General features: G+C 35.7%; 1 protein-coding gene across 4 annotated transcripts in view; it reads left to right on the top strand.

Annotated features, from left to right (window-relative positions):
- The window catches only part of PHF20L1 (PHD finger protein 20 like 1), a 75,666-nt gene that overhangs the window by 8,688 nt on the left and 39,386 nt on the right, over nt 1-27,592 (top strand). For 3 of the 4 annotated variants that reach the window (XM_032316964.1, XM_032316962.1, XM_032316965.1), the window contains exons 3-9: nt 10,706-10,877; nt 11,020-11,104; nt 14,343-14,431; nt 14,668-14,745; nt 19,221-19,434; nt 20,014-20,139; nt 25,591-25,673. In XM_032316964.1, coding sequence (XP_032172855.1) covers nt 10,706-10,877; nt 11,020-11,104; nt 14,343-14,431; nt 14,668-14,745; nt 19,221-19,434; nt 20,014-20,139; nt 25,591-25,673 — 847 coding nt within the window. The remainder of the gene's footprint in view (nt 1-10,705; nt 10,878-11,019; nt 11,105-14,342; nt 14,432-14,667; nt 14,746-19,220; nt 19,435-20,013; nt 20,140-25,590; nt 25,674-27,592) is intronic. The other variant, XM_032316966.1, reaches the window with a different exon arrangement.

Genomic DNA, 27,592 nt, shown 5'->3' on the forward strand with positions numbered 1-27,592 from the left:
ATGTGGTAATAATTCATTGATTGATTCTCTTGCAAAGTTCACTGATGCTGTAGTTTTTTTGTGTTTTTGTTTTTGTTTTTGTGGTTGGTTTTTTTTTGGCTTGGGGGGGGGATGCTGTAGTTTTGAAAGTGATTCAGGTGAAGTCTAGAAGAGTGAGTCTCAAACTTAGCTTCCTGGGATTCATCTAGAAGGTTTGTTAAACATAATCACTAAGCCAATATCCAAAACTTGTGATTCAGTAGGTGTGAAGTGGGGCCCAGTAATTTGCCTTTCTAAAAAGTTTCTGGGTGATGCTGCTGCTGCTTCTCTGGGAACAGCATGTGAGAACCACTGGCCTAGAGTGTACAGAATTATTAACCGAAAGATAAAGTTTTTTGAGTTGGATAGCAGTGGAAATATCCAGGATTATTTTTGAATTTATAGTCTATTTTTACTTCTGTTAGTTGGAAGAAGTAAAGTGTAAATACTTGGCAAAGTGATGCCTGATTCAAAACTTTTTTTTTTTTTTTTTTTTTTGCTGTTTTCCAGTAAAATAGAGCATACTGATCTACATGAATTTCATGTGCTTCAGTTTTCTTGCTCTTCCAATTGCTGTAATTACCACTACATGGCTGGATAGTTGGATTTAGATTCTTGTTGCTGTGGGTGGGAAAAAGATTGTCCCTGGTTTTAATTAATTATGGATCGCTGTTGTGAGATTGTAACTTCTATAATGATTCAGAATATATAGGAAATACTCAGTATGTCACTGGAATTTTATAAGGAGCCTGTCATGTATGGAATGATCTTTACCAGTTTAGAAATGACAGAACTGAGGTTTGGAGATATTAACTGTTTTATTCCAGTTCCACTGGAGTAAAAGTCAGAAAAATCATCTTATAGCCAGGTTCTTTTGACTGTGAGTCTGGTGATCTTGTTACAATAACCTGTTGCCACACATAGGGACTCCCTGAGGTTTGAGCCTCAGCTTCAGGGAGTAAATGGGCTCAGTGTTCATAGGCTATCTTAATTCCTGACTTTCTCTAGTGATATGTATCTGTCTGGTGTTTAGAAGGGCCCTGAGGTCCAGCATGCCCATATCATTCTTGTTCTGTGGAATTAGCTTTTGCAAGGCAAGTTAATTGCTGGCCTGTCTGTCCTAGAAACCCTCCTTCTCAAGCTCACCTTTGAATCGAGCCTTCAAGCTGATCATTTCCTGGCCTCCTTCACAAATGCATAGTAACGTAAAGTCCAGGAACCTTGGTCTTATTGGGCTGTGCTCTGTGTGTCAGTGTGTGCGTGCACACTACACTTATATAATGGCAGGGGTTGGATTGGAAGAGAAGACGGTTTTATTTGCTTATCTGACATTTGATTGAAGGTCGGCCGTCATGTATCACATGCTTTCAACTCTGAAAAATGTTTAGCAATTCTAGTTTTGCTGAGTAGTCAGAACTGGTATCTATAGATACTGAAAAGTTTTTAATTTTGTTTTTGATTCTTGAAGTGAGAAAAAAATACTCAGTTTTAAATATCAGTAGTATAATATTTTTAGAAGCAATTAACTTGATATTGAAGAGACAGCTTAGTTTTGCTATTGTTCATAAGGGTCCTAGTTTTTAGTACTTTTATATGACTTTTTATTTCGAAGAACTATTGACTATCCCTACTATCACCTTCCATAGACCATTACTCAGCAAAAAGAACTTTTCTTTTTATTAAATTAGAAATTGATATGCCAGTATTATGTTATTTCAGTAACTATAATTAATTCAACTTTGAGAGAATTGTTGCAGTGAATTTGAAGAAAATTTGGATATTTAATATTCAGTGTGTCTTAAAAGTCTGTTTTTTCATTGCCAAAAAGCTAACCCTCTTTAATTAAAAATGAATCTGTTCTAGTTCATTATGGTTTGGTAAGGTAACAAAGTATAAGCTTCTTACATGAAGTGATTTTATCCCTAAGGATACCCAGCAGAGCTTACTGAATTTTGGCAGGTTGGTAAAGAATGAACCCAGAGTTTTGGGGATATCATAAGATGTGGTTACTGTAATTTTGGCAAGGGAATTATGACTTAGGAGGCAAAAACCAAGTATAGGATTATATTTGTCAGACTAGATTAGTAAATATTATTTTTAAAGTCACTTAGTGTTTTTCTTAGTTCTATAGGAAATCATACTCTATAGATTCCTGTATTTGGGGCTTGGGGGGGGGCAGAGGGAGAGGAGAGAAAGAATCTTAAGCAGGTTCCACCCTCAGCATGGCACCCCACACAGGGCTTGATCTGACAGCTGCAAGATCTTTTGTTTTTTTTTTTTTAAAGATTTTTATTTATTTATTTGAGAGAGAGAGCATGAGAGGTGAGAAGGTCAGAGGGAGAAGCAGACTTTCCATGGAGCTGGGAGCCTGTTACGGGACTCGATCCCGGGACTCCGGGAACGTGACCTGAGCCGAAGGTGGTTGCTTAACCAACTGAGCCACCCAGGCGCCCCACAACTGCAAGATCTTGACCTGAGCCAAAACTGAGAGTTGGATGCCTAACCAACTGAGCCATCAGGTGCCCCTGTATTCCTATCTTAATTTTTAAGTTTATATTATAACAATCTGTATACACAATGGAATATTACATCTCCATCACATGTAAGAAAGGATGGATACCCAGCTTTTGCATCAACGTGGATGGGACTGGAGGAGATTATGCCGAGTGAAATAAGTCAAACAGAGAAAGGTGGTTATCATATGGTCTCATTTATTTGTGGAACAGAGGACATGAGGAGAAGGGAATAATGAAGGGGGAGAAACTGGAGTGGGAGACGAACCATGAGAGACTGTGGACTCCCAGAAACAAACGGAGGGTTTTAGAGGAGATGGAGGTTGGGGGGCTGGGTGAGCCTGGTGACAGGTATTAAGGAGGGCATGGATTGCATGGAGCACTGGGTGTGTTGCAAACAATGAATTATGGAACACTATATCAAAAACTAATGATGTACTGTGTGATGACTAATACAACACAATAAAAAAAAAATCTAAAATTTATAGCAATTTTGAAACACCTTAAAGGTTAAGCTCCTCTTTTCTCAGACTCTTATATTTTAATGCGGTGTTTCATACTTAGGCACAGTTGAGATATAGTACACCTTTTGTCTTGAGAAGTTCTAATGATAAAACGAGCCTTTCTATGCATAGGGAGATTTTGTTCTGTGTAATTATATCTGTTTTCTGTACTCTTTGGGCTAACAAAAACCAACTTTAGGCATTTTGTATCAAAAACACTTATATAAAATTGAATTTTCAAGAAAAAAATAAACAGGATATAATGTGACTTTCATTTTACTTTTGTTTTCAGTACCTCTTGGTATGAGCACCCTATATTTGAAACACTGCAGTAAGTGTGATAGGAGTTGAAAATCATCAGTTGGCAAGATGCCGAATTATATTGCACAGTCTTTAAAGACAGACAAACCTCAGTTCGAGATCTGCTTAAATACCTGTTTTTACTTGAGCAAGTTACTTAACGGTTCAGAGCCTCTGTGACCTTTCTCTAATAACTGGAAGCAGTAATAGTACCTAACTCAGAAAGGTTCTTTGAGGAGTAAGCAAGATGAGTGATTATTAAAATCTTATCATGGTTTTTGTCAATCAGAGGCACTTAATAAATGTTAGGTTTAATGAAAAAAAATAGCATGAATATTGGTTATTTTATGTAGAGAGGAGTCTACTTGGGAGACGAGTGAATGTAAATCCTTAAAACTTGAGTCAGTAGGTATATAAGCACCTATAACTACCTGTAGTAGTAAAATAATTTTTTAAGTGCTAAATATTAAGAAATAGGAACTAAGTGGACGTCAACCTGCTAGAGTTTTGAGTTTTGTGACAAAAGTAATGAAGAATTTGGTCCTGTTGATTTGAACAAAGTATATGAAATATACAAACTTGTGGTACAATACCAGAAGTATTTTTGGTGGCATTTTTTTGGGGTAGAGTAGGAAAGGAATTCTGATAGTCTAATTAAGTCTTGCGGTGGGAGATGGTAATGAGTAGAAAGTAGGTGTAGGCACTTTGATTGGTTAGAACCGACTGTGAATGAATGTAGGGATGGCAGGAGATTGAGGTGCTAGGGAGGTAGACAGCAGTAGGAGTTTGAATCCAGGGATCTGAAATGAACCCTTTATTTGAAAGGTGGTGGCATCAAGGTTCTAAAGGAAGTCAACGTGGCTAACTCGGATCTTACCTGTTCTTTGCTGCAAAGGTCGTGGACAGATAGGCAGCGGGGTGGTCTGGCGGCTTATACTGGACATGTGTCCTGGGGGTGGACGCCTCTGAAAAGAGGATGTGAGGGATGATGTCATGGGACGCTTAGAATTCAGTGTTGGAGAAGATGTGATTTTTGACATACAAGCTATTATCTGAATGTTCTGGAAAGTCTAGATTCTTCTACTTCCATTTGGGAATGTCAGATTTGAATTACTCATAAGAGTTGTTTTCATGTGTTGTTCTTCAAGTGTGAAACAACTTAGCATGCACTACCTAAAAGCACTCCGTCTAAAAATACTATAATAATACTAGGTGACATTGTTCTTGTAGTTTAATCAATGAGTTAGTTGGTTGAAGAGAATGTTTTTGAAAATTACAAAGTGTACTATAAATTGAAATTGCTTCCAGGAGGCTAAAATTTTAAAAGGTTCTATGTTATAAGAATATTATGTTTGGATTACATTCTACATTAATTTTATATTTGGCAAATAATTCTCCTCCTGACATTTGTATGTGAGGGAGTTCTGTATTTCTAGTTCTCCTAATGTGTTTTAGCCATTTTTTTATGACACATTAGAGTTTCTTGCTTGTGAAGTCCTTATCCACAGAACTGTTTTGAGTTGTTAATCTTGACTCCCTAAATTTTCTCTTAACATTAACATTTGGATTATGTATAAATCAGATTTCAAGTGTGTTTCACTTTTTTTAGTTAGGAGAACATCTAATTTAGGTATTCTTTGTACTATATATCTTTGCTATTTGACTGTAACATAGCTTTACTATTTCACTAACATTGTATGGTAATTGTGTTCCCTTATTTGGTTCTCTTTTTCTCTCCCCTCCTTCTTGAATTTGAGTTTATTGATTGGAATAATATTTTTATTTGTAGCTTTATTCCTACTTCAGTGTTTGGCACATAGTGAATTAGAGACTCAGTGTTTATTGGGTTAAATGAAACAAATGAGGAACTGTCAATTTTTAAATTTATGTATCTTAGAAATTTTATTATCCTATCAGTATAAACAAATGACTATTATTTAAAATACACAGTTTGAATAACTGTTGGGGCATGTTTTTAAAATACACTGCCTTTTTGTTGGGGTGGGGGGCAAAAGGTGGCTCAGTTGGTTAAGCGTCAGACTTTTGATTTTGGCTTAGGTCAGGATGCCAGGATTGTGAGATTGAGCCCTGCATCAGCTCTGTGCTCAGTGGGGAGTCTGTTTATAATTTTCTCTCTCCCTCTATCCCACACCTCCGCGTGTTCTCTCTCTCAAATAAATAGATAAATCTTAAAAAAAAAAAAAAAGGTAAAGTATTTTGCCTTTTTGATTAATGTGGCATTTATTTCTTAGAGTGAATTCCAATGGTCTTTAGGACATTAATAATGTCTGGCCTGTTCAGTGGATTGTTACCTATCAATGAGTAGTTAAGAACTCCATCTGGTGGCTTAAGTGCAGGAGGCCCTAACTGTGTTAAGGAATTTCTCTTGTCATTTCCTCATGGTTGACTTTCTTATATCCAGACCTTTACCTGTATTGATAATCAAACTAGATGACAGATCAGAATGAGTTCAAATAATGTTTAATTGCTTTACTGTTAATATATTGAATATAATTTTTTTAATAGCTGCATGCCCATTTTTTTTTTCCTTCCAAGGATAGTGGAGCACCTGTATTATGAGTGTTAATAGATAATTTTGCTTTCCAGAAAGATTTTTGTTTTTAATCACAGACCCCTTTAAAAATCTGATTAAAATTGGGATCTCCTACTTCAAGGGAATACTGGTTGGCAGCTACATGAAACATAGCATTTTGCATACAGCCTCAGGGCATTGTGATCTCTTGATGTAGTCAGAAAATCAGGACCTGCCCATGTAAAACAGGTGAGCTAGTACAGCAATTCATCTGTAATGGTAATTCCCACCTTAGATTTCTTATATTTTCTTTGTGTTTTGACAACACTCAAGAGTTGATACTGTAGGGAACTAATGCAGTATATTCAGTGTATAACCAACCTCTTTGGTCAGTATTTGGTTGTCAGTGGGTTAGTGGATTTGGTCCAGAATCCTTAGATATTGCTACTCTGAACAGTCTTTTACAAGTGGGAGATAACCAGTAACAGTATTAAAATGCTGGTATTCTCAGATGAGGCAATAAAGCATTATTAAGAGTTCAGAGAAGGGGGAGCGCCTGGGTGTCTCAGTGGGTTAAAGCCTCTGCCTTCGGCTGGGTCATGATCTCAGGGTTCTGGGATCGAGCCCCGCATCAGGCTCTCTGCTCCGTGGGGAGCCTGCTTCCCCCTCTCTCTCTCTTTGCCTGCCTCTCTGCCTACTGTGATCTCTGTCTGTCAAATAAATTAAAAAAAAAAAAGTTCAGAGAGGATGAAAATAATTTTTATTCTCGGTGTTGAATTTGTTCTACTCAGTAATTATAGCCACAGTTTAACTTGACATTACAGGACTTTGACTACACTAACTCAGAAAAGACCATCTACCATCATGATCTGTCAATTGCATCAAAATAATGCTGCTGTAGGGCAAGATAGAGAGGCACTTGTGAATACATTCATTCAATAGTATTGTCATTCATTGTGTTTATCAAGGCATTGTTACTATGGACCATTTGCTAGAACAAGGAAATCGTTTCACTAAATCAGATTATATGTTAAGTTGCCATTTTGTGCATTTTACATGTAATAGCAAAGATTTTGATGTTAGGGTTTTTGTTTTGTTTTGTTTTTTCCAGAGGTGTCAGTGAAGACCAAAGTAAGGGATTTCCTATCTATAGAATGACAGGGCATTTCATCAGTTTATTATTGCAAAGCCCTTCAGTTTGAACCTAGCTAATGAGTCCAGTCTGATGTCGCACTGTTCACACTACTGCCGATTGTGTCGTCTAGCCAAAGGGAATGGTTTCCTCGAACTGCCCCTCCAATCTTTGATCAAGAGTTTCTTAAGGACAGACACCTCATTCTGCTTCTGTCTGAATCCTCATTATGTGGCTGATTGCCTAACATTGGTTTTAAGTTAATGAACGTTGATTGACTAACTGAAAGTGTGTACACTTTACCTTTTTTTGTACCTTGTTCATTAAGTCTAAATCCAAGAAGTCCTAATCAAGATCAGCGTAGATAATGTCTCCCAGGAACATTCAGTGAATTCGTCAGTTTTCTCTGAGCTATTATTAATAGCATCTTATATAAAATTTTTGTATATACTTACCAGTGCACCATATATGATATAATTACTTTGATATAGGCATTATCCCATTTCTCCTGTAGGCTTTTGTGCCAGTTGTTTTTGGCTGTGAATACCCTACCATGTGTATTCTTGGATTGTGTTATCTATACCTTGGATGGTTACCAGGATCCAAGGAGATAAGGTATATAAAGAGCAGTTGACACTGAGTAAGGAAAGAACATAGAGCTAAACTAACATACATGTAAATGTTCTGAATTTGTTCTCTCCTTATCTGACTTTAAGCTAAACTCCTTGAAGGTAGGTAGGAATTAATTATGTTTCCTCTTCTACAGCAACAGTACCTAGCAAGTGTCTTAGTCTTATTAGATGCCCAAATTTATGTGGAATGAATGAATAGAAACTTAGTCATCCTTGATAATGGTAATATTTATGGCACTTTTATTTAAGATTCAAAATTTGATTAGTAAATGTTGTAAGAAAAGAGATAATCTTGGGTTATTTGTGTTACTCAATTCTTGGTCTTCATCCGAAGTTTACCTGTCATTCTCTAGATATTTATGTAAAGAGTACATAATATGCTATAAATTATCCTGAAGCAGTTCCCCAAAATATAATTTTTAGTCTGGTTGTTACATCAGGCATCCTGACAGTGAAAGGAATTTGAAATATTTTAGGAAAACTCTAAGTCACTTAAAAGTGCAACCCAGATTTAAATTATTTGAACTTACTTGGATTCTAACTCTTTGCCAAATCCAGTCAAGTTATGGAAATAAAGTTGTGTTTAACTCTGTTACTTTGGACCATTCTTATTTGGAGAAATGTTTTAAATATTTAGAATTGTTTACATTTAGAATTGAAGGAACCTAGAGATTAAACCCCTAACGTTTGTTCAAAAATAAAAAGATGTGATAATAAACAGGTGGAAATAGAAATTTGTCCATTTTTGTAATTGATAGAAAATCTTCTTACAATGATGAAGTGGCCAGTGAATACTGGAAAATACACTAAAGGGCATTCTTACCTCTAGGCTTCCCTCAGTGCTAGTGGCAGTTTTTATGTTTTAAGAACGGGAGGAGCGAAAACATACAATGAGAGCAACATTGCAGAAGGCAGTCATGAAAGCATTGATTCTCAGTGGGTGAGGCTGGCGTGTTCCCCTGGGGGAGTATGTTAATTCCCTGTGTTTTCTTGTGTTGTGTATGCTTTTCTTTAACAAAATGTTTCTTCATCCATACCCATTCCCCCAAAAAAGACTGAGAAGACTAAGCTCTAACTTAAGGTTATAACATTGACAGCCTTCTTAGTTCTGAAGATCTGTACATCACTTCTTGTTCATCCCGAGTAATTTGCGAGTGGCTGGTGTGTGTCTTGTCATTGGACTAGATGTTGGGGGATACAAGGATAGACATATCTCTTATTCCTTGAAGCTAACAGGTCAGGAGGTATCTTCTAAAATCTTGTCCCTTACAGCTCTGCTAACACCAGAAATGTTAAAAGTTTTGCGATAAAAGGATCAGCTATTTCTTTTACTTCGGTAATAGTAAATGTTTTATCTCCACGTTGATAGCACCAAGAAACCTTTAAAGAAAACAATGTAGCTTGTTCTCTAGTATTTTCCCAAGCTATTTAACCACCAGGTCATGGGTATTAACATTGCAAGGGCTGTAAATGCTGTGCCGCACACAGTTTAGGAACCTGCACTGAAATTGATATTGGCCAGGTGGGTGCAGTGAGAGCAGCTGGGGCCGAGAGCTGGGAGGGCTTTACGCATGAGATTACGCACTCCAAGCCTGGAATGAGTAGCAGAAATGGAATAGTGGGGGAGGCAGTTTAGGGCTAGGCAGAAAGAACAGTGTACAAATGCACAAATGTTTGACAGAGCTTGGTGTTTTTGAGGAAGTCCCAAGCAGTTGAGTATGATTAAACCAAAGTGGGGAAAGAAGCTACACCAAAGAAGGACTCGGGGCCTTTGAAATGTTTAAGAAGCCTTGAATAGCATGAGCGATGTTTAAAGCCTGTAGTAATCGGTTCCCAAATTTCAAAAATAAAAAGATGTGATAATAAACATGTGGAAATAGAAATTTGTCCATTTTTGTAATTGATAGAAAATCTTCTTACAGTGATGATGTGGCCAGTGAATACTGGAAAATACACTAAAGGGCATTCTTACCTCTAGGCTTCCCTCAGTGCTAGTGGCAGTTTTTATGTTTTAAGAACGGGAGTTAAAATTTCAGAGTTATGTAAGATCTGTCATACTTTATGGTGAAAACCAGTTCTCCATAGGGGGAAGAAAAATTCCTGATTTATCAAAAACTCGCAAAAATATGAAACTATTATGGCTGAATCATCTACCATGTGCTGCTATTGAATTCTTAAGGTTATTTAATGATACTTTTGAAAAATTTTTGAGTCATCTGTGAACATTTAATATGGTACATTAGGAACGATGAGGCAATTTTCCATGTTGAAAGTTTCAAGTTAACTAATTTCTATTTTAGAATTTATTGTAGGAGAATCATCACACTTAAAGACAGAACAATGTGATGTTATTTTTATATTTTAGAATTTAAAGTTTAACTGAGCTTTCCCTGCTATCATTGATGTGCATTATTAAGTATCAGAAAGTACACAGAAATAGAAAAAAACAAAGTGGTTTTGTGCCATTAAAGAGACAAATGTGCATGTTGGTATTTTTTGCTGACGAATTCATTTTACATACTTATAATTCTACTAAACACAGTGCTGCTACTTGTTTACATTTTCCCATGTAAATTTTTTGTAAATACCACATTTAAAGACTATATAACGTATCATTCAGAGGATATACCAATGTTTGTGTAGCTGTAGATAGTCTTCAGTTTTTCTAAGTATATTTTTAGATGGTTTCTATTTTCTTTGTTATTATAAATATTTTGTATATATAGTTCCAGAATTGTAATGGTTGAGTCAAAAAGTGGGAATATGTTTAAGGCTCCTGAAGCGTATTTTTGAATTACTTACCAAAACAGTGCAAGTGATTTTTATTTCTACTGGGAGTGTATTGAAATATTTATTTCACTAGGTATTGAGACCAATCATGTAAAAAAAAAAAAAAAATAACAAAGCAAACTTTGTTGGTTCAGTAGTTTAAAAATCTGGACCCATATTGTTCTGTTTATGGTTTTTATGGTGAGCAATATTTCAGTTAAATTATCCTTTTTTTTTTTAAATACTTTGTGTAAACAAATGTAAGAATTTTTTTTTTTAATATGAAGCTGCTTTTTATTTTGGAGGTATCCATCACGAATTGAAAAAATCGACTATGAGGAGGGCAAGATGTTGGTCCATTTTGAGCGTTGGAGTCACCGTTATGATGAATGGATTTACTGGGATAGCAATAGGTTGCGACCGCTGGAGAGACCCGCACTAAGAAAAGAAGGGCTAAAAGATGAGGAAGATTTCTTTGTAAGTAGAACTTTTCCATTTGGTAGCCATATAATGATACATTTCAAAAGGAATTCTGTTAAATATTACAAAAGCTTAATTTTATAAAGGAAACGCTTATTTATTATTACATGGTATTGATCTCAAAAGTTGTTTAAAATAGGATTTTAAAGCTGGAGAAGAAGTTCTGGCTCGCTGGACAGACTGTCGCTATTACCCTGCCAAGATTGAAGCAATTAACAAAGAAGGTATGTATTTGAGGTGATCTGAGATTTACAGTGGGATTAATAGTTAAATTTAACTGGATTTCTAATTTTAATTAATGGGTGTAATTGTTACATATGGTGGTTACTTCTCTTTGTTTCAGACTTTACTTTCCTACTAATATTCTTTTTTTGGGAGTATTTTATTTGTAGTATATAGGATAACATGACACCTGATCTACTGCCAAAATAAATTTTATATTAAGAGCAATAGTTAGGAGCGGTGGATAGTTGGTTAAAACTGTGCAGCATTCAGTTCACAGGTTTATATTGTATGCATTTTATTTCTTATTCTCTTCTTCTTTATTTCTGTTTCTGTTTGTTGGCCAAGTTATTTTTATGAGCGCCTCAACCAGAATGTGAGGGAAGATTAAAGATCAAAGGAAATTCAAATCAGGTTACCTTGGAAGTAAAATGCGGTAGAGTGTTTTCTGAGGAAGGAGTGTGAAAATTTATCAGTTTGAGGATTTCCTTTATTGGATCTTTTCCCTGCTCGTTTTCTTTATTTCTACAAATAAAATTGGGACTGTTAAGTTTCCTAATAGCCTTTGTGGTATCTAATGCTGATATTGAGCAAAAATTACTGAACTGATCAGAAATGTTGACAATAACACAGAAATCAGGTGTGTTAGTATGGCCGAAGGCGAATACTTGTGTTGGGACAGTAATGTATTGAAGAAAAAGACAAAACAAAACAAAAAACAACTTCTAGACTGATTAATTTGGAAAGGCTTGAGAATTAGTATTTAAATTAGTATTAAGAATATACTTAAATATTTTATTTTTAAATTTCGTATTTAAAATTTCACTTTAAAAAGCTATAAAATAGTTTACAAGTATATTTTTCAAGTCAGTAACACATTAGTTTTCTATAATGATTATTTTTTAAACATGACCACTCATTCATTCTTTTCACTGAAGAAACACATTGAGTGGCAGCTTCTTTGCAGCAGGAGCATTTAATCTAAGTAAGGTGATGCTTCTTTTCAACCTGAAAGACAGACGAGTCAGCTAGATAAAGAAGGAATGAATGGCTTTTTCAGACAGGAGAAATGGTATATTGCAGGAGAGCAGAAGAGAGGCCTGTCACTTTTTAGGAATTGCAAGACTTTGATGTGACTGGAGTGAAAGAGCCCTTTAAAGGGAAGAGAATATCAGAAGAGGTGGAGAAGAGAAGCAAAGATCTGTGTATGCAATGTCTTGTTGCAGAATTTGAATTTTATTTGGAGATGATGGGCAAGAACTGTGGAAGGTATTTGAGCTGAGGAGATTTAAAGTAACAAACTTGAGAAAAAATGGGAGGTAAGAGGAGATAAAAGGGGAAAACATTTAAAGAGAGAAACAATGTTAGGTGTGGCAAAGTAAATCCTTGTTTACCTTGAAATTATGACATAACTTTACAAAGGCCTATTCCAATGTATTGTTTTAAGGAATTGAAATAACAAATATGGCTATGATTTTACTACCTACCACTCGTCACCTTACTTCCAGAAGAGTTGAGAGGCATCTCCATTGTTAGGTTTGCGGGTCACTTGCTTCCATGCTTAGAGCTCTTTGGGAGTGTAGCATATTACAAGTCCGTGTGCACATACACTTGCAGTGCCCTCAGAAGCAAAGCCCCCATATTTTATCCTATCCCATTTGTTCATGGGCATAGAAAATAAAATTAAAATTGCACTGATGGAAGAACGGAGACACGTACTGCGGTCTCTGCGGTTTAAGCCCTTAGTGAAATATTGGCAGATGTAATTTCTTTTTAAACAGTCTCCATTGGAGGTATTTGTCTTGTGATTTCTGTATGTTCCACATGGTGGATGAACCTGCTTACCATTCCCAGGCCGCCAAAGAAAAACCAGGCAAAGGATGCCTTCAAGAGGCCTTCTGTTCACTGTAGGAGCTAAACAAAATGAACACAAGTAGACATTAAGGTGTTTGAAATATGCCTTAGAGAAATTGAAGAGGAGGGACAGATCTGTAAACTGGAAGGCACAGGAAGTGTTCATATTATGGGTGGGATTTGAAGAGCTGGTCCTTGAAGAATAGGTTGGAGAGAGGAAAGGAGAAAGGCCTCACAAGAGCAGAAGCAGTGTGATCAGCAGTGGGGAGGGATGCATGTCCGGTTGGCAGAGTGTGGCGCCTGCTGTCCTCTGGAAGGCCGTTACTGAAGAAGGAAGAGGACAGGTGCAGGAATGAGGGTGGTATCATGTATGGTGTATGTATGTATGGTTCGGTGTTCTCAAAATTTTATCAGTGTTTTTATATCCTTGCTACTCAGTGGGTCAGTTTTTTCCCATAACTTGGGTCTAGATCTTTATATCTGTAATACTGTGAATTATGCTAATTATAGAAAAGATGAAATCCTATGATGTTCAAATTGCAAAATTAAGGAAAATCTTTATACATCTCTATCTGCCTTTGGTGCCAACTTCTAAGCCAATCATACTTACCACACTAATTGTTTATACTCCTTTTGTAAAGGTCTAGTATCTGTTTACTTAAAGTGGCTCTCAGCCCTCATTTGGACAGAAATGATAGAAAATTATTGAAATTTCTTAAGTATAAAATCTGTGTAATTTATATGTTTTGTGGTAGTACTGACTTTTGTTGACTTGAAAACATGGTCTCTGTAACCAAAAGTGAATATACTTTGTGATTGTCGTGAGAACACGGTCTCAAGCCCTAAAAGCAGAATGAGTGAGTGGGAGAGGCATGGGCATGGGGATGTAGCTATGGCTGTGCTGCTGTTGAGTGGACTGCTGTGGACAGAGCCTTCGGCCTCCCTGGAATTCAGTGTTCTGACCTGCAGAGCAACAGTGTCATCTAGATGGCCTGTATTTTCTAACTTCAAAGCTTGTGGATCTGATTCGTACTTGCTAGTTCGTTAATAGAACACATTATTCGCGAACAGAATAATCTTTCCTTGAGTAAATGACTTTTTTTTTTGTCTATCGGTTCTTTCTCTCTAAAAAGAAACTTTCAAAGAGAGCAAAGGATAATTCCTATAGATAGATAATTCCTTGGGATTTCTTTGTAAATAATGATTTTATTAGGGGAAAGGGAAAATAAACTTTAACCAACTTGGTGGAGTTCTTAATGGGTGTGTGTTTGCAGTTACTGCAGTTACAGTGTATATGCTTCTGTCAGGGCATTACTTGTTAGATTTCAAGTGTTGCTGTAAAATTCAGTTGTATTTTCTAATGATTATGACTTGCTCCTGTTTCAGGAACATTCACAGTTCAGTTTTATGATGGAGTAATTCGTTGTTTAAAAAGAATGCACATTAAGGCCATGCCCGAGGATGCTAAGGGGCAGGTAAGGGTGCTCAGCATTCCTAGCTACCCAAAGGGATGTCTTCTTGAATGGTGACAATCAAAAAAAGTTCTTATATATATATATTTTAAAGTGAACTAATTGTAGGATTATGTGCTGATAGCCCCAAATAGCAGCAAGAAAAAGAAGCTTAGAATGTAAAATAAATTTATACACTTGATTTTTGCTTCTTTGGCTTTAGACCTGCTAAAGTTATAGGTCACTAGTTTCTGTTCCAGGTGAAATCCCAGCATCCACTAAGCTGGTGTTGTCCTATCGACCCAGCTGGATCGTGTAACCAGTCTATGGGAAGTGAGGTAAGTGCCTTTTTTTAATTTCATTTTGTTTTTCCTGGTATATAGTATCATTTAGAAAGTTAATTTTTAATATAAAATTTTATATTGAGTTTCTTACCTTCTTCTTTCCTTTTATAAATCATAGTCATTAATCTTCTTTTAAAAGGCGCTTACCTGACACTCTAGGCTGTTTCAGGTAGGGCTTTCTGAGTCCTGGGACGTAAGCAGTCTATTACATGCTTTGTCACTGCTCAAAGCAAGAAAGAACGGTAAGCATTTAAAGGAGAATCTGGGATGAAGTTAAAACCATGATTCCATTGGTTGAATATGTTTCCTGAAAAACTGGAAAGAAAAGGTGCCAGTAGAAATTTAAAAGATTTTCTTTTATGTTCTGCTGTTATTTGGGATTTTCAGCACCTGGACCTACAATTAATTTTTAAAAATTGAAAGTAATCTATGAAAATGTCTAATATGGATATATGCTACATATTTGTTCCATACTGTGCAGTGAAAAGTATCATTCTGAAATGTGTTGAAGTCATCTGGTCAGCTCCAGCCAAATGTATATCACCGCATTTAAAAAAAATGATTCCTGATAAATTCCGAGAAGTATGATTGTTTTAAATCACCTGGTTTTCAAAAATTTAGTTTTGCAGTCATCAGCTAGCAGAATTTCTTCCCCAGTTAATATGGAAATGCAATTTAAAATGGAATTGCTTTTGATCAGGAAATTGCTTTGTGTCTTCCTACCTGTACGTATAAATAAAATGTTCCTTTGAGCATTCAGTGGTGTGATTTCTTGGTTACTGCATAGAGAGATTGATTAAAACATTGGGAATTTAGTTTAATATACATCTTTAATTAAATTCATACTCTCTCCCTCTTTTTTTTTTTTTTTTTTGGCTTTAAAGTTTTTATTTTATTCTGTTTATTCAAATGTTGGTGAGATGACATTAAGCCTAAAACTTCATTTTTTTCCAAAGTGGGATACCAAGCAATTTTTGGTAAAATTACAAGTCATAAAAATTTATGGGATGTATTGGGTGTTTACTTTTAGTAAGTAGGTACATCTGAAATACGAAGTACTGAAAGAAAATAGGGGTAACGCTGCATTTTTTTTTTTTTTTTTTTTAAAGAGAGAGAGAGCTTGAGAGTGTGCACAGGCCAGGTTGGTGGGTGCGGAGGGGTGGGGGGGGTTAGTGGTAGCGGACACAGGGCTCGATTTCACAGCCCTGAGATTACTACCTGGGCTGAAATCAGGAGTCAGAAGCTTAACCGACTGAACCACTCAGGCACCCTGAGTAACACTATTATTTCTTTTAATTTATGTTATTCTTCATAATTTTTAATACTGGCACACTAAAATATTGGTAGAATTGTTTTTTTATAAAATGGCCTCATTTTAAAGTGTCTTTTTTTTCCCAAAAAAGTTTTTGACTTGTTTTCATGAAGGAAATATACTAAGTCAGGTGTTGTGTGGGCAGTGCTGAGAGAATCCAACTTTGCATGTATCTTAGAAATTTTCAGTACTTTGAGAATTCCTTTGTAAAGATAACACAGTAAATTTCTTTTACTAAATTAGCAAAGGATAAATTGATGCAGTATGGAGATATATTCTTCTCTAAACTTTCTGTAGCTTTTTCTGTCCTACTTTTTCTTTTTGCAAGTGTGCTGATGTAATACTAATATTAAAGATTTGCTCTTAAGGTCCTCTACTATTTATAAAAAATTTTTGCGTACATTATTTAATTGGGTTCTCATAGCACATCCTTTGGCACAGCTATGACTGATACTTCTATTTCACAGTTGAGGAATTCAGAACTTAGAGAATTGAGTGACTGACTTAGAATTTCATATAACCGTAATGCAGAGTGATTCTGAACTCAATCTGATTTCTTTATTGTGTACTGCTCTGTTGTCTACAGGGAGCTTTGAAGCAGATCATTAGTTCTAATTCATGGAATGATCACACCAGTTATTTTTAATAGTGGATCTTACCTGTTTAAAAATAGAAGGGCAGTATAATGGGAGAATTCTTTAATGACACAACTGCAGTGATTCCATGATTAAAAAGTCATATGACCAGGAACTTTAAAAAAATTATCTGATTGTACTTTTAAGAGCTACAATATGAATCTCTCCCAGTTTTCTGTTCAGAAAAAAGGTGGGGGAAAAAAGAGAGAAAAGAGGTGGGGATGGAATTTACCCCTGGCATTTGTCAGCATTTCTCTAACAACTTAAAAATTTCCTCACAATGTGGAACAGAGAATTAAGCACTCTCTTCATAAGACCATACAGGTATGATCTCTCTGAATTTGGCACTTTGCTAGTCCGGCTCTATTTTTGTTTCTCTTTCTGCTTTGTTGCTTATTGTCCATTTCATTGGCAAGGTGCTTTTTTTCTCTAATACTTAGTGTCAGTCTCAAGGCTCAATTTAGCTGTAGCCCTTTGACTTACTCAGACTGTTCTTGCCCCTTGTGCTTGTTCTCATACACTCTGGTTGCCGTGGCTTTGTCTAATGGTTCCTCTTCCTGGCGGTGCCCCTTGACTCCTTTCCTTCTGCCCTTGGCCCTGAAGATTCCTGCTGCAGTGCTCACCTCATCTGTTATGTTTCCTGAAGCCTTCTAGTAGCCTTTCTCTTAAGTCAAGATTAATCTTTTGTTTTCTTCCGTGGTATTTTGTGTATTATTCCTCCACTGCCTCTTCTGTCACACTGTCTTATAGTTAATTTTATTTGCCTTTCAGTTCCTTATAGGTAACAACAAAAAACATGACTCTAAGTATACCTGGGATTGGACAGTACTGGTTTATCTGGTTTGTTTTATTTTGTTTTACAAATTAGAGACATAAACCTGTATTTCACAACTGTGGTTTTTTTTTTTTTTTCCTTTAAGATTTTTATTTATTTGAGAGTGAGTGAGAGAGAGATCATGAACAATGGGGAAGAGGTAGAGGGAGAAGCAAACTCCCTGTTGAGCAGGAGCCAGATGCTGGGTTCCAGCCAGATCCTGCGTTCCAGGATGTGGGGCTGGATCCCACCGAAGGCAGACACTTAACTGACTGAGCCACCGAGACACCCCATGTCTTAATTCACTTTCTAATAAGATATGTACTGGGGACACAGTTTAAATACTGAAAAAGCTATATGCCGGTCATCTTCCAGGCAGGAGTAAAGGTGTTCCTTCTAGGCAGGAGCAGGGCCAATGCATTTTTGGGGTCTTTCAGGCAGCATCTCTTAGGAATTGTCTCACGAATGCTTAGCATGCTTCTTGGCACATGTAGCAAGGTATTCAATAGGAAGTTGGGTGAATGTTTTAGGTGCAATCGCATGATAGTTTTAGTTCATTTTAATCATGGGGACATAACGAAACAGACTTTGTTGGTTTATTTTTAATGGCTTATTGTCTTCATATATTTTCAAGACTGAGCAGCCATCAACCTGTATCACCTAATGATTGACTTTTGCTAATGAAACCTGTGAAGTAAATGCACTTGATGTTGTGAAGTAGTGTTTAGTTATATGGACTAAGAATTGAATGTATTACCCATTTTTGTTGAATTTGAGTTAGTCTCTTTGAAGCTTAGTGTTCTCAGTGGAAGATTAACTGTAGAGATAGTATAAATACTTGTTTTAAAAAATCTTTTTGATTGTGAAAATTAAAATGTTAGCACCACTTTTTAAGTATCTTTTCATTTTTTTACAACAAGCATTTTTAGTTAAAAATAAAATAGTAATAGTAAAAATTATTTAGCAACAAACTGAGACTATAAACACAGGAAGAGTAAAGCATTCACATCTCAGAAGAAGGGCGATCCACACAAATACTAGGAAGTCGAAGAGAGAGGGAAATTCGTCTGGAGCCTGACTGCATGTATTTCCCCTTGGTCAAATCAAATGGCTCTTTTTCTTTCACTATAGTTCTAAGCTGTTGTGATAAATTGGTGTTCAAATTTTCAAAGCTTTAAGAATTAATAAAATCATACCTTGAATTCTGTGAAGTTGACCATACTGTGAGTGCTATATTCTTCCTAATAAGGAAGAGTAATTTGCTCAATGGAAATACATTTCATTTAATCTTTACAGAATTGCAACGAAAGCATTTTTCTCTTACTTCTTTTACGGTTTGTTGTATTCAGAAAAGAAATGCAATTTGCCACTTGAATCTAAAGTGCTAAGAGCACCATGCAGTGTTCCATATTTATTAAAGGGTTGCCTCTATTATTAGGTTTTATTTCTGTGAAAATATATCAAAGGAATATTTGTTACTGAATATTTTCTAAGTTTATGTAAGGTTATACAATCCCAGTAACCCATTAGATCATTAAATTTGATAATCACTGTGTTGATTTATCGTATAAATTAATTAATTCAATTAATATATTTGTGTGCATGTGAGGGTAGCTTTGGAAATGTGAGACATGTTTTTATTCATTAGTGTAATTAAATTTTGATTAATTTTTTAATACTTCACATGTTTTGTGTTTTTCCTTTGGAGGATTGGATAGCTCTAGTCAAAGCAGCTGCTGCAGCTGCAGCCAAGAATAAAACAGGGAGCAAGCCTCGCACCAGCGCCAACAGCAATAAAGAGAAAGAGAAAGAGGAGAGGAAATGGTTTAAAGTACCTTCAAAGAAGGAAGAGACTTCAACTTCTATATCTTCTGCAGAAGTTGAGAAGAAGGAAGATCTACCCACATCTAGCGAAACTTTTGGTACAAAATATGTTCTTACGTTCATTCTTCGTGGCAGGGTAAACTCGCTAGAGAGTAAGCCAGATCCTTTGGTTACCTGCAGTTGGAGGGTATGGTGGAATGATTGGGCTCTTCCCTTGCATGAGGGAAGAAGTTAACTTCTGTAGCAGGTTGCAGAGCTGAAAATTACTGTCTAATATGGGTACTGGTTAATGGGTGATCTTAGTATTCTTCAATAGAAATGAGTTCCGATTTTGACTTCTAAGTTCTTATTAGTAGGCTTTGGGGTTTTTGTTTGTTTTGTGATTTTTTTTTCCCCTTTAACTTTTTAAGTGCTTCTGCATGTATTTTAGTATGTAATATGGAAAAAGCAGTGAGTCACTTTCTTCCTGGCTTTTCTTTACTAAAGAATAACTGCTTAATGGTTCTTTATTTCTAATATCAGTCTGGAGAAATTTGTGTTTTTTAAAGTTCTGTGTTAAGCACTAGGTAAAAATTAAGTGCAAAGCATTTTTACTATTTTGTTATCTAAAAAAAAAATTATGTGTTTTAACTTTGGATTCTAGATAAACTCTCATATATGTATTCTATTAAAAGTAGGACTTCATGTAGAGAACGTTCCAAAGATGGTCTTTCCACAGCCAGAGAGCACATTATCAAACAAGAGGAAAAATAATCAAGGCAACTCATTTCAGGCAAAGAGAGCTCGACTTAACAAGATTACTGGTAAACTACAATGATTTTTTTGGGGTGGGGGGGAAGGATTGGAGGGTTTGATTTTAGAGTAGTCTGTTTTTAATAAAGTAAAATGTATCTCGTGGTTTAGTGTAACAAGCGGGTTAACAAGAAAGACAGTTACTTTATGGTTCTTCAAGGTCAGCATCCTCCAACACTGTCAGCTTTTTCTTTTGTGAAATATGAAAACTATCACATTCTTTCTACCTACCTCACAGGGATGTTGTGAGGATTGATAGGATCAAATGTGATAAAATTCCATAGTTTTAAAATCACCTGGTAGGAGTAGTTTCTATAAACATTGAATTATCTGCTTTTGTCAATCTGTGGTGACATCATCTCTGTGATTGTATATATTATTATATAAACATTTCTTACTCTTGCCCTGTCTCATTAAGGATGGTAGCAAATAAGGGGCGCCTGGCTGGCTCAGTCCATGGAGCAAGCAACTCTTGATCTAGGGATGGTGTGTTCAAGCCCCATGTTGGGTGTAGAGATTTCCTTGAAAAAATAAAATCCTTTAAAAAAAAAAAAAAAGATGGTAGCAATGCGGTTGGAAAGGTGAATACTTAATTAAATGTAGTTCCTGAATGTGTTAATTCCAAAGTAAAAGTACTTTTCTAAGTTTCTCAAATTTATCTTCAGGTTGGTCCTTAGAAGCTCGTCTTATTTTTCTGTGTTTTGTTATAATTTAGGAAGTAGGGTGCTAGGATGGTGAAAACTCTGGAAGTCTAGCCTGGGTAGTGTTCACAGGAGAAGAGATTAAAGTATCTGAAGCAGGGCCATGTCACTTCCAAGACCTGTTCAGCCTAATGATTCTCATCTTTCAAAAAATTGTGAGCATACTTAATTTTTCACGGTATATGCTAAAAGGGAAATTAAAATACTTCCAAGTATTTAGTCATATGTTTTTATTTTAAGGACAAAGTGGTTTCTAGTGCCTAATAAAGCTGTATAAACCTTTGTTGGCATTCTTTTAAATAATATGAAGAAGCTTTGGTGTCATTGTCAGATCAAAGAATAAATGGAATTTAGACATGTTGACCATTTTCTGAAGAATAGAAGCCCATTGAAAAATGACTGCAGCTGAGGGTTCTTTAGAACCACTGTTGTCTCATGGTAGTGTTCATCTTAAGTGATTAGAATTGGTTTCAACAGGTGAGAATATGTAGTCTTTCTATTTGTTAATACTGTTTTTGTGCCTTTTTCTGATAAAGGATACTTTTGACCCCAAGTCAGGAAATATTTCAAATGAATTCACCCATTCCACCTTTTCCTTAGAAACTGTTAGCTTTGTAGAAAGTCAAAATGTTATCCAGGTGGTTGTTATGATGGCAGTTTTAAGACCTCGTTTGGCCCTAGCAGAATGGAAACTAGGGTTGCATACTGTGGCAGAAGAGGAAGAGCACTTCCAGCTCCTATGAGACCAAGACCGAAAGAGCACTACCGGAGGGGTCAAGACCGAGGGAGATGGACGTGACACTGACGTGGTGTGACTGCCAGCTTACCAGCCTCAAGGGTTGTCCTGCAGTCTGGAAATCTGCTTTTAGTTTCAGGCAGTCTGTTCCCACAGGTGCTTTACTGAGAAGTTCAAGCCCAACATTTAAAGAAATAAAAGAAGAAAACAGCCCAGTGCACAACAATGCATTATTTACATATGGCCTTGAAAAGACAATAGTGGGTAAAACCATTTTGCCTCAAGGAAGCTCTAATGCTGGTTGCTTGGTAACACCCTGCACCTTGTATGGAGGGACTGTGCCCCTCACTTCAGCCCTTGGGAGTCTCAGAAGGACAAGTGATAGTTTGGCAGCAGTAGAAAAATGTGAGATTTTTATGGATGTGAAGCCATTGTGTTTTTTCCCTTCATTTACTCAGAACATTGAATATGTGATAATCCTTTTAATAGTTCATGTTTCTGCATTTATTCCTGTGTTCACCTTGCAACTATATCATGCAAAAAGATTAATAGATTTTGCGAGATTATCTTCACTGGTTGAAGCTCAAGCTTGTTTCTGTGCAGTACATTTCATTTGTTACCATAAAAAGAGATGAGAACTACTATAAGATAGTGATTTTGTTATGGAATTATGGTATATTTTAAACTTACCAAGCTCGCTTATGGTGTCTTTTTGTCCCTTTACTACTGAGAGGAATACGGCTGTGATCGTGGCAGCATCTTAGCCTGCTCTGATGTCTCCCCCCGCCCCCACCAACTCCATTTTATTTGTTTTTGAAGGCATTCTAGCTGGAAATATGTAGACCAGCCACTGGATAAATGTAATTGATATATTCTCCCTCCTGTTTCCTGTAGAGATTCTAAACCTGAATTCTCTTCAGGCAATGATATAAGATGGCTTTTTTGAAGTTTCTGAATAAGTACATTCTGAAATGATAGTTGCACAGTGTATATATGTTCTTCCAGAGACTGACTTTTCTTTATGTAATGTACACTATTGATAGTTACATACTTCACACATACTGAGTTAGAATTGACAATTTTACAGAGAGATTTAAGAGTCCATACTTCGGGACAAAGTTGCAAGCAAACTTCAAGCGAATTTGAGTAGATTTTAAAATACAGTTTGTTAAGGGAACAGAAGAAGTAACATCAGCATTTGGTCATGGTGTATTTCTGCTAGTTCTAGGAGTTGCTGAATTTTAGCCAGCTTAGATAAGTGTGTGCAGCTTATGGGATTTTTAAAATAATTAAAAAAAAAAACAACTCAGAGGTCTGAATGGGCCAGTACGTTACTGATGATAACTTTAAGAATATTTGATTCTTATTCGCAGCAAGAACTTTGTGTTTTGGAATCCCTGGTTGAAAAGTGGAGCACAAATTTAACTAGTTTTTCTTTCCTCCCTTTTGCCATTCCAGGGTACTCTGGCCTCTATTCTATTCATTCCTATTAGCAGAGAGTGACAGCTATGTATTTTGTAGCAGAAGTACAGTATTGAGAAACTGTGACTTTGTGGTGACTCATGAATATTTGATAATGTACTTTAACCTGATATTTACCTAATAATCTTGAAATGATTATGCATTCTGTTAGGATAATTACAGATGCATTCTTCTGGAGGCAGACCTCTCAGTGATATATTGGTAATAAGTATTTACAGATAACTAAAATTAATTTGTAGCCTTTTCCTTTCACTTAACTCTCTCTTCTCATTTTCTAAGGATATTGCATTTCTTCCCAGCATCTTCACAGGCCAAGAAAACAGATTTTGGACAGTCTCTTAAGGCAGCAGGAATCAGAGACTTGCCAAAGACTTTTATTCTTTTTCCCTTTTGTTGTTTGTATTTGGTACCTCTTCTGTAAGATAGCATGGATATAAAGTATGAAAAGCGTTTATCAATTGTATTGGATGCATATGAATTCTCAGGATGTCACGTATTGTATTTTCTAATCTAATTTTGAGTACTTTTTTTTTATTAAATGCCCTGTTACCTTTTATAAGAACATTACAAAGCTTTATTTTTCATTCATAAACCATTAAGTGGGAATTGCTTTTAATTAATTGGGTCTGTAATATCCTAATTCAGTTCATGAGTATGTCTGAATTTTTTTTTTTTTTAAAGATTTTATTTATTTATTTGACAGAGAGAAATTACAAGTACACTGAAAGGCAGGCAGAGAGAGAGAGAGAAGGAAGCAGGCTCCCTGCTGAGCAGAGAGCCCGATGCGGGACTCGATCCCAGGACCCTGAGATCATGACCTGAGCCGAAGACAGAGGCTTAACCTACTGAACCACCCAGGCGCCCCTGAATTTTTTTATTTTAAAGCTTGTGGTCCCTTATTTTAAATTTCATAATTGAGATCTCTTCTGTGCACTGATGGGATTTGAAAAGTATTTCTAGAACCTATGTGAAAGGAAGCAAAAGTAAGATATATTTGATAGACTGAATAGCAAAATATTTGTCTTAGTTGAATAAACCTTAGAAGTGGAACCTGTACTCAGTTTTCTTTAAAAAAACTTAATCCCTAATACTTTCCTTTTTATTTCAGTAGTATTGATTCTCAAAAATACTAGCTCGAAAAGGAAAACCTAGTGAGCATGGTTTTATATGTTAAGGAAGTTCACCATGCTATATCTCTTTCAGTCACCTAAAAATATGTTCAGAAGGGATACCAATATGATTAGAATTGAATTTATGATTTATAAGTTTTTGTGAAATTATTTCTAAATTGGGGTTTTCCCCCATTTAAATCTATACTTAATATTGTGTGAGCAAACTATATAGATTGTTACATCATCTGGACCAAATGTATCAAAATCATTGTTTTACACCCCACCTTTTCTATCTTAAATTACAATTCTGGGTCCTGGATATTCAACTTCCCAATAAAGGAAGGGTGTTTTAACACTCATTTAACACTTGGCTCTAATACTGCTTTACGGGTATGATTTTAATATTTGAATTCATACTTAGATTACTTAACATCTATCATACTGTTACCTGAAAAAGTCAAGAGATGTGGCCACATGGATAGCCTGATGTTACTAATACGGCGTCTGTGGGCACTTTTTCTATTAGGTCTGCTCTACACTCCTTCAGTGTAGTATGGCTGATACACTTGCTGTAGTAAGTTTACTGTTATGCCATCAGTTAAATTAACATCCTTTGAAGCAGAGGTTTTGTGTAACCAACTTCAAAATGACAGAAGTGATTTCTGGTCACTTTTTATGTGCCAGTGGTCATCAGCAAAGACATATTCGTTATCCAAATAAATGTCTTTTTTAATTTATAAATTAAGGCCGAGTTTTAATGTCTTGCAAAGTTATTTTATATACTCTAGATGAAATATTTTGTTTTCTAAAATTGAGAGTGATACACGTTGGAGAAAACTGGAATTCCTAGGATGAGGCTATAATACTAAGCTCAAATGTAGGAAGGGTCTGCACTTTGGTCCTGTCAGTGTTTTTGGCACTTTTGTAAGAAGATAAGGTACAGTGAGGTACAGGGATAAACCCATAAAGCTTAGATCAAGGGAACCAAGTAGAGTTAAAAATAAAGCATTGTTCTTCTTTTTTTTTTTTTTTTGTTAGCTAATAATGAAAACAACAAAACCTTACATTCTAGATGTTTGGAAAGATTTCTCAGATCTTAATATTAACTATTTCAGTTGTATAGACAAAGCCCATATTATGAATATTAATCTAAGCAATCTTGGGTTTCTAGACATTAAGTTGTAGAATTAATTTTTAGGCTAAATGTGTGTGTGTGTCTATGTGTGTTTTAAGGACATCTCTAGGGATAATATTTTTACAGGAAACCAATTGCATAAGCATCTCAGGTGCTGATTTAGTCCCTTAAGGGTGTTTGTATTTTTGACAAGTAAAATTTGAGAATGGGGGATTTCAGCTGCTAAAATTTGGGGGAAGTTGGAGTGAAAGTCATTAATTTTTCTAATAAGCAATTTCTGTACAATTTTTCTCAAGGTTTGTTGGCATCCAAAGCTGTTGGGGTGGATGGTGCTGACAGAAAGGAAGACTGCACTGAAACAGCTCCAATGCTGGAGCAGGTATGAAACGGTAGCATTTGATTGTTTTCAAGGTTCCCAGCTGGAATGGTCACGGAGCTATAGTATCCACGTAATTGAAATTGCCCTTGTGATCAGATGTGGGAATAGGAAGCTAATTACTGGATGATATATTTTTAACTTTGCCTTCTCCCAGGTATACAGATTAAAACTACAGACTTTGTTAGTGTTTGTTTTCAGTACACTGGCATTAAAGCCTCTCTCTCCAACATTTGAAGGCCCAGAGACAGGCATCCCAGGGTATAAGCTTCCAGCTGGACCACCTTTAACTAGCTTACAAAAGACCCTTACACAAATACTTTTCATTTGTGAGTTAAAACAGGGTTTTTGACATCTAATAAAGCTTCTTTTGTAAGAAGTTTCTTTTATATTGTAACAGTTGGTGTTGTTAGACTGACTATGTGTTTTATGAATTGATCAATGAGCCATACATTTTTGCTAGGATGTATATTTTAATAACTACAAAAAAAAAGAATTTTAAAAAACTATGAAGGGTCTGTCTTTAAACCACCTAATAGAGGAATTTAAAAGCGAAGGTTGCAGTTGCTAGATTTTGCCTTGGCTACCTTCAGATTCCCATAGTACCTGTACATAATGAACTGTGCATGCTTTTACATTCTCTAAGGGCTTAACTTCTTGGGCACTGTAAGACTATAAGAACACAGTAATAGCCATAACTGGATTTCCTTGGTTCTCCTGTTTTAAAAATCTGAGCCTTAATGTAGTTTTAATATATCCTTTTGTATTAATTTAATTTTCTTTATTAGTAGCCTAATAAAGAAGACTTTAAAATGAGTATCTTTTGCTCCTCTCTATATGCGTTTTACAAAATAGTCCAAATTTAATTGATATTGTATTGAGTTTTTCAGGGTTATTTTAGGCCTGATTTGATAACAGTGCATTGTTTTGGTGCCTCCATTTAATGTTGTATTAAACCAATGGCTTTTAAATTGATAAATATGTCAGCGAATCATACCTTCTGATTTTCTGTGATTATTAAGCGGTTAAGTCTCTGCCGTTACTGTCAGTATATCAACCAAATTTTAAGTGATTTTTTTTTACTCTGTATTACTATATTCAACGTCCCAGATATAACAGTATTTTGTATTTTCACCACTGTTTATGGTATTCTCAGAATGCAATAAATCAGGGACTTGGGTAATAAAATGTTTCTGGAAAATTCATTACAATGTCAATCTTTCATTATGCACAATCCTGATGCGGTGAATGTGATTGTGAAAATTACTTATTACATGTGGAAGTTAGCATAAAGGGCAGTGCCCATTTCAGAGAGAATTACAGACAGTAACATTCTGAAATTGAGTTTAAAAAAGAGAAAGAAAAATTGAGTAACTCGGCTGTTTCTCTTTGCATAAGTAAGACATTTTTGAGAGTCCTTGCCAGTTTTGTAACAAAGAGACCAATAATCATTACTGAAAAGTTTGTAAATTATTTGAGTTTTTTAAGGAACATAAGTGCTGTTCCCCTATTTTTTGTCATTCAGATTGATATCATTGTGAAAATGTTCTGTAACCAAACTCTTAATTTTTATGCTGTTTGCCCTGCTTCAAAGTTAAAAAGCCGAGTTATAAAACTCTTAATTATAAGTATTGGTATCTAGACTTAAAGGAGAGGTATTGATTGTCACTAACCTCTGTTGTCTTAATGAGTAAAATAATGTCACTCATGACATCGATTGATAACAGGCCTATAGCCAGAGCTTACTGTGCTAATGGATTTCCTTTATTTACATTAAAAAAAAATTCAAACTGTGGTTTTGAACCCCAATTCTCAGATATTAATTATAGATTATTTAATTGTATTAGGGAATTGTCATGTTATATTTACTTTTGGATAAACCTGCATTAGATGCATAATTCAGCAAGTTTTTAAAAATGTTA

This window comes from Mustela erminea, chromosome 16 (assembly GCF_009829155.1).
Source record: "Mustela erminea isolate mMusErm1 chromosome 16, mMusErm1.Pri, whole genome shotgun sequence".
In the NCBI taxonomy this organism is placed as follows: Eukaryota; Metazoa; Chordata; class Mammalia; order Carnivora; family Mustelidae; genus Mustela; species Mustela erminea.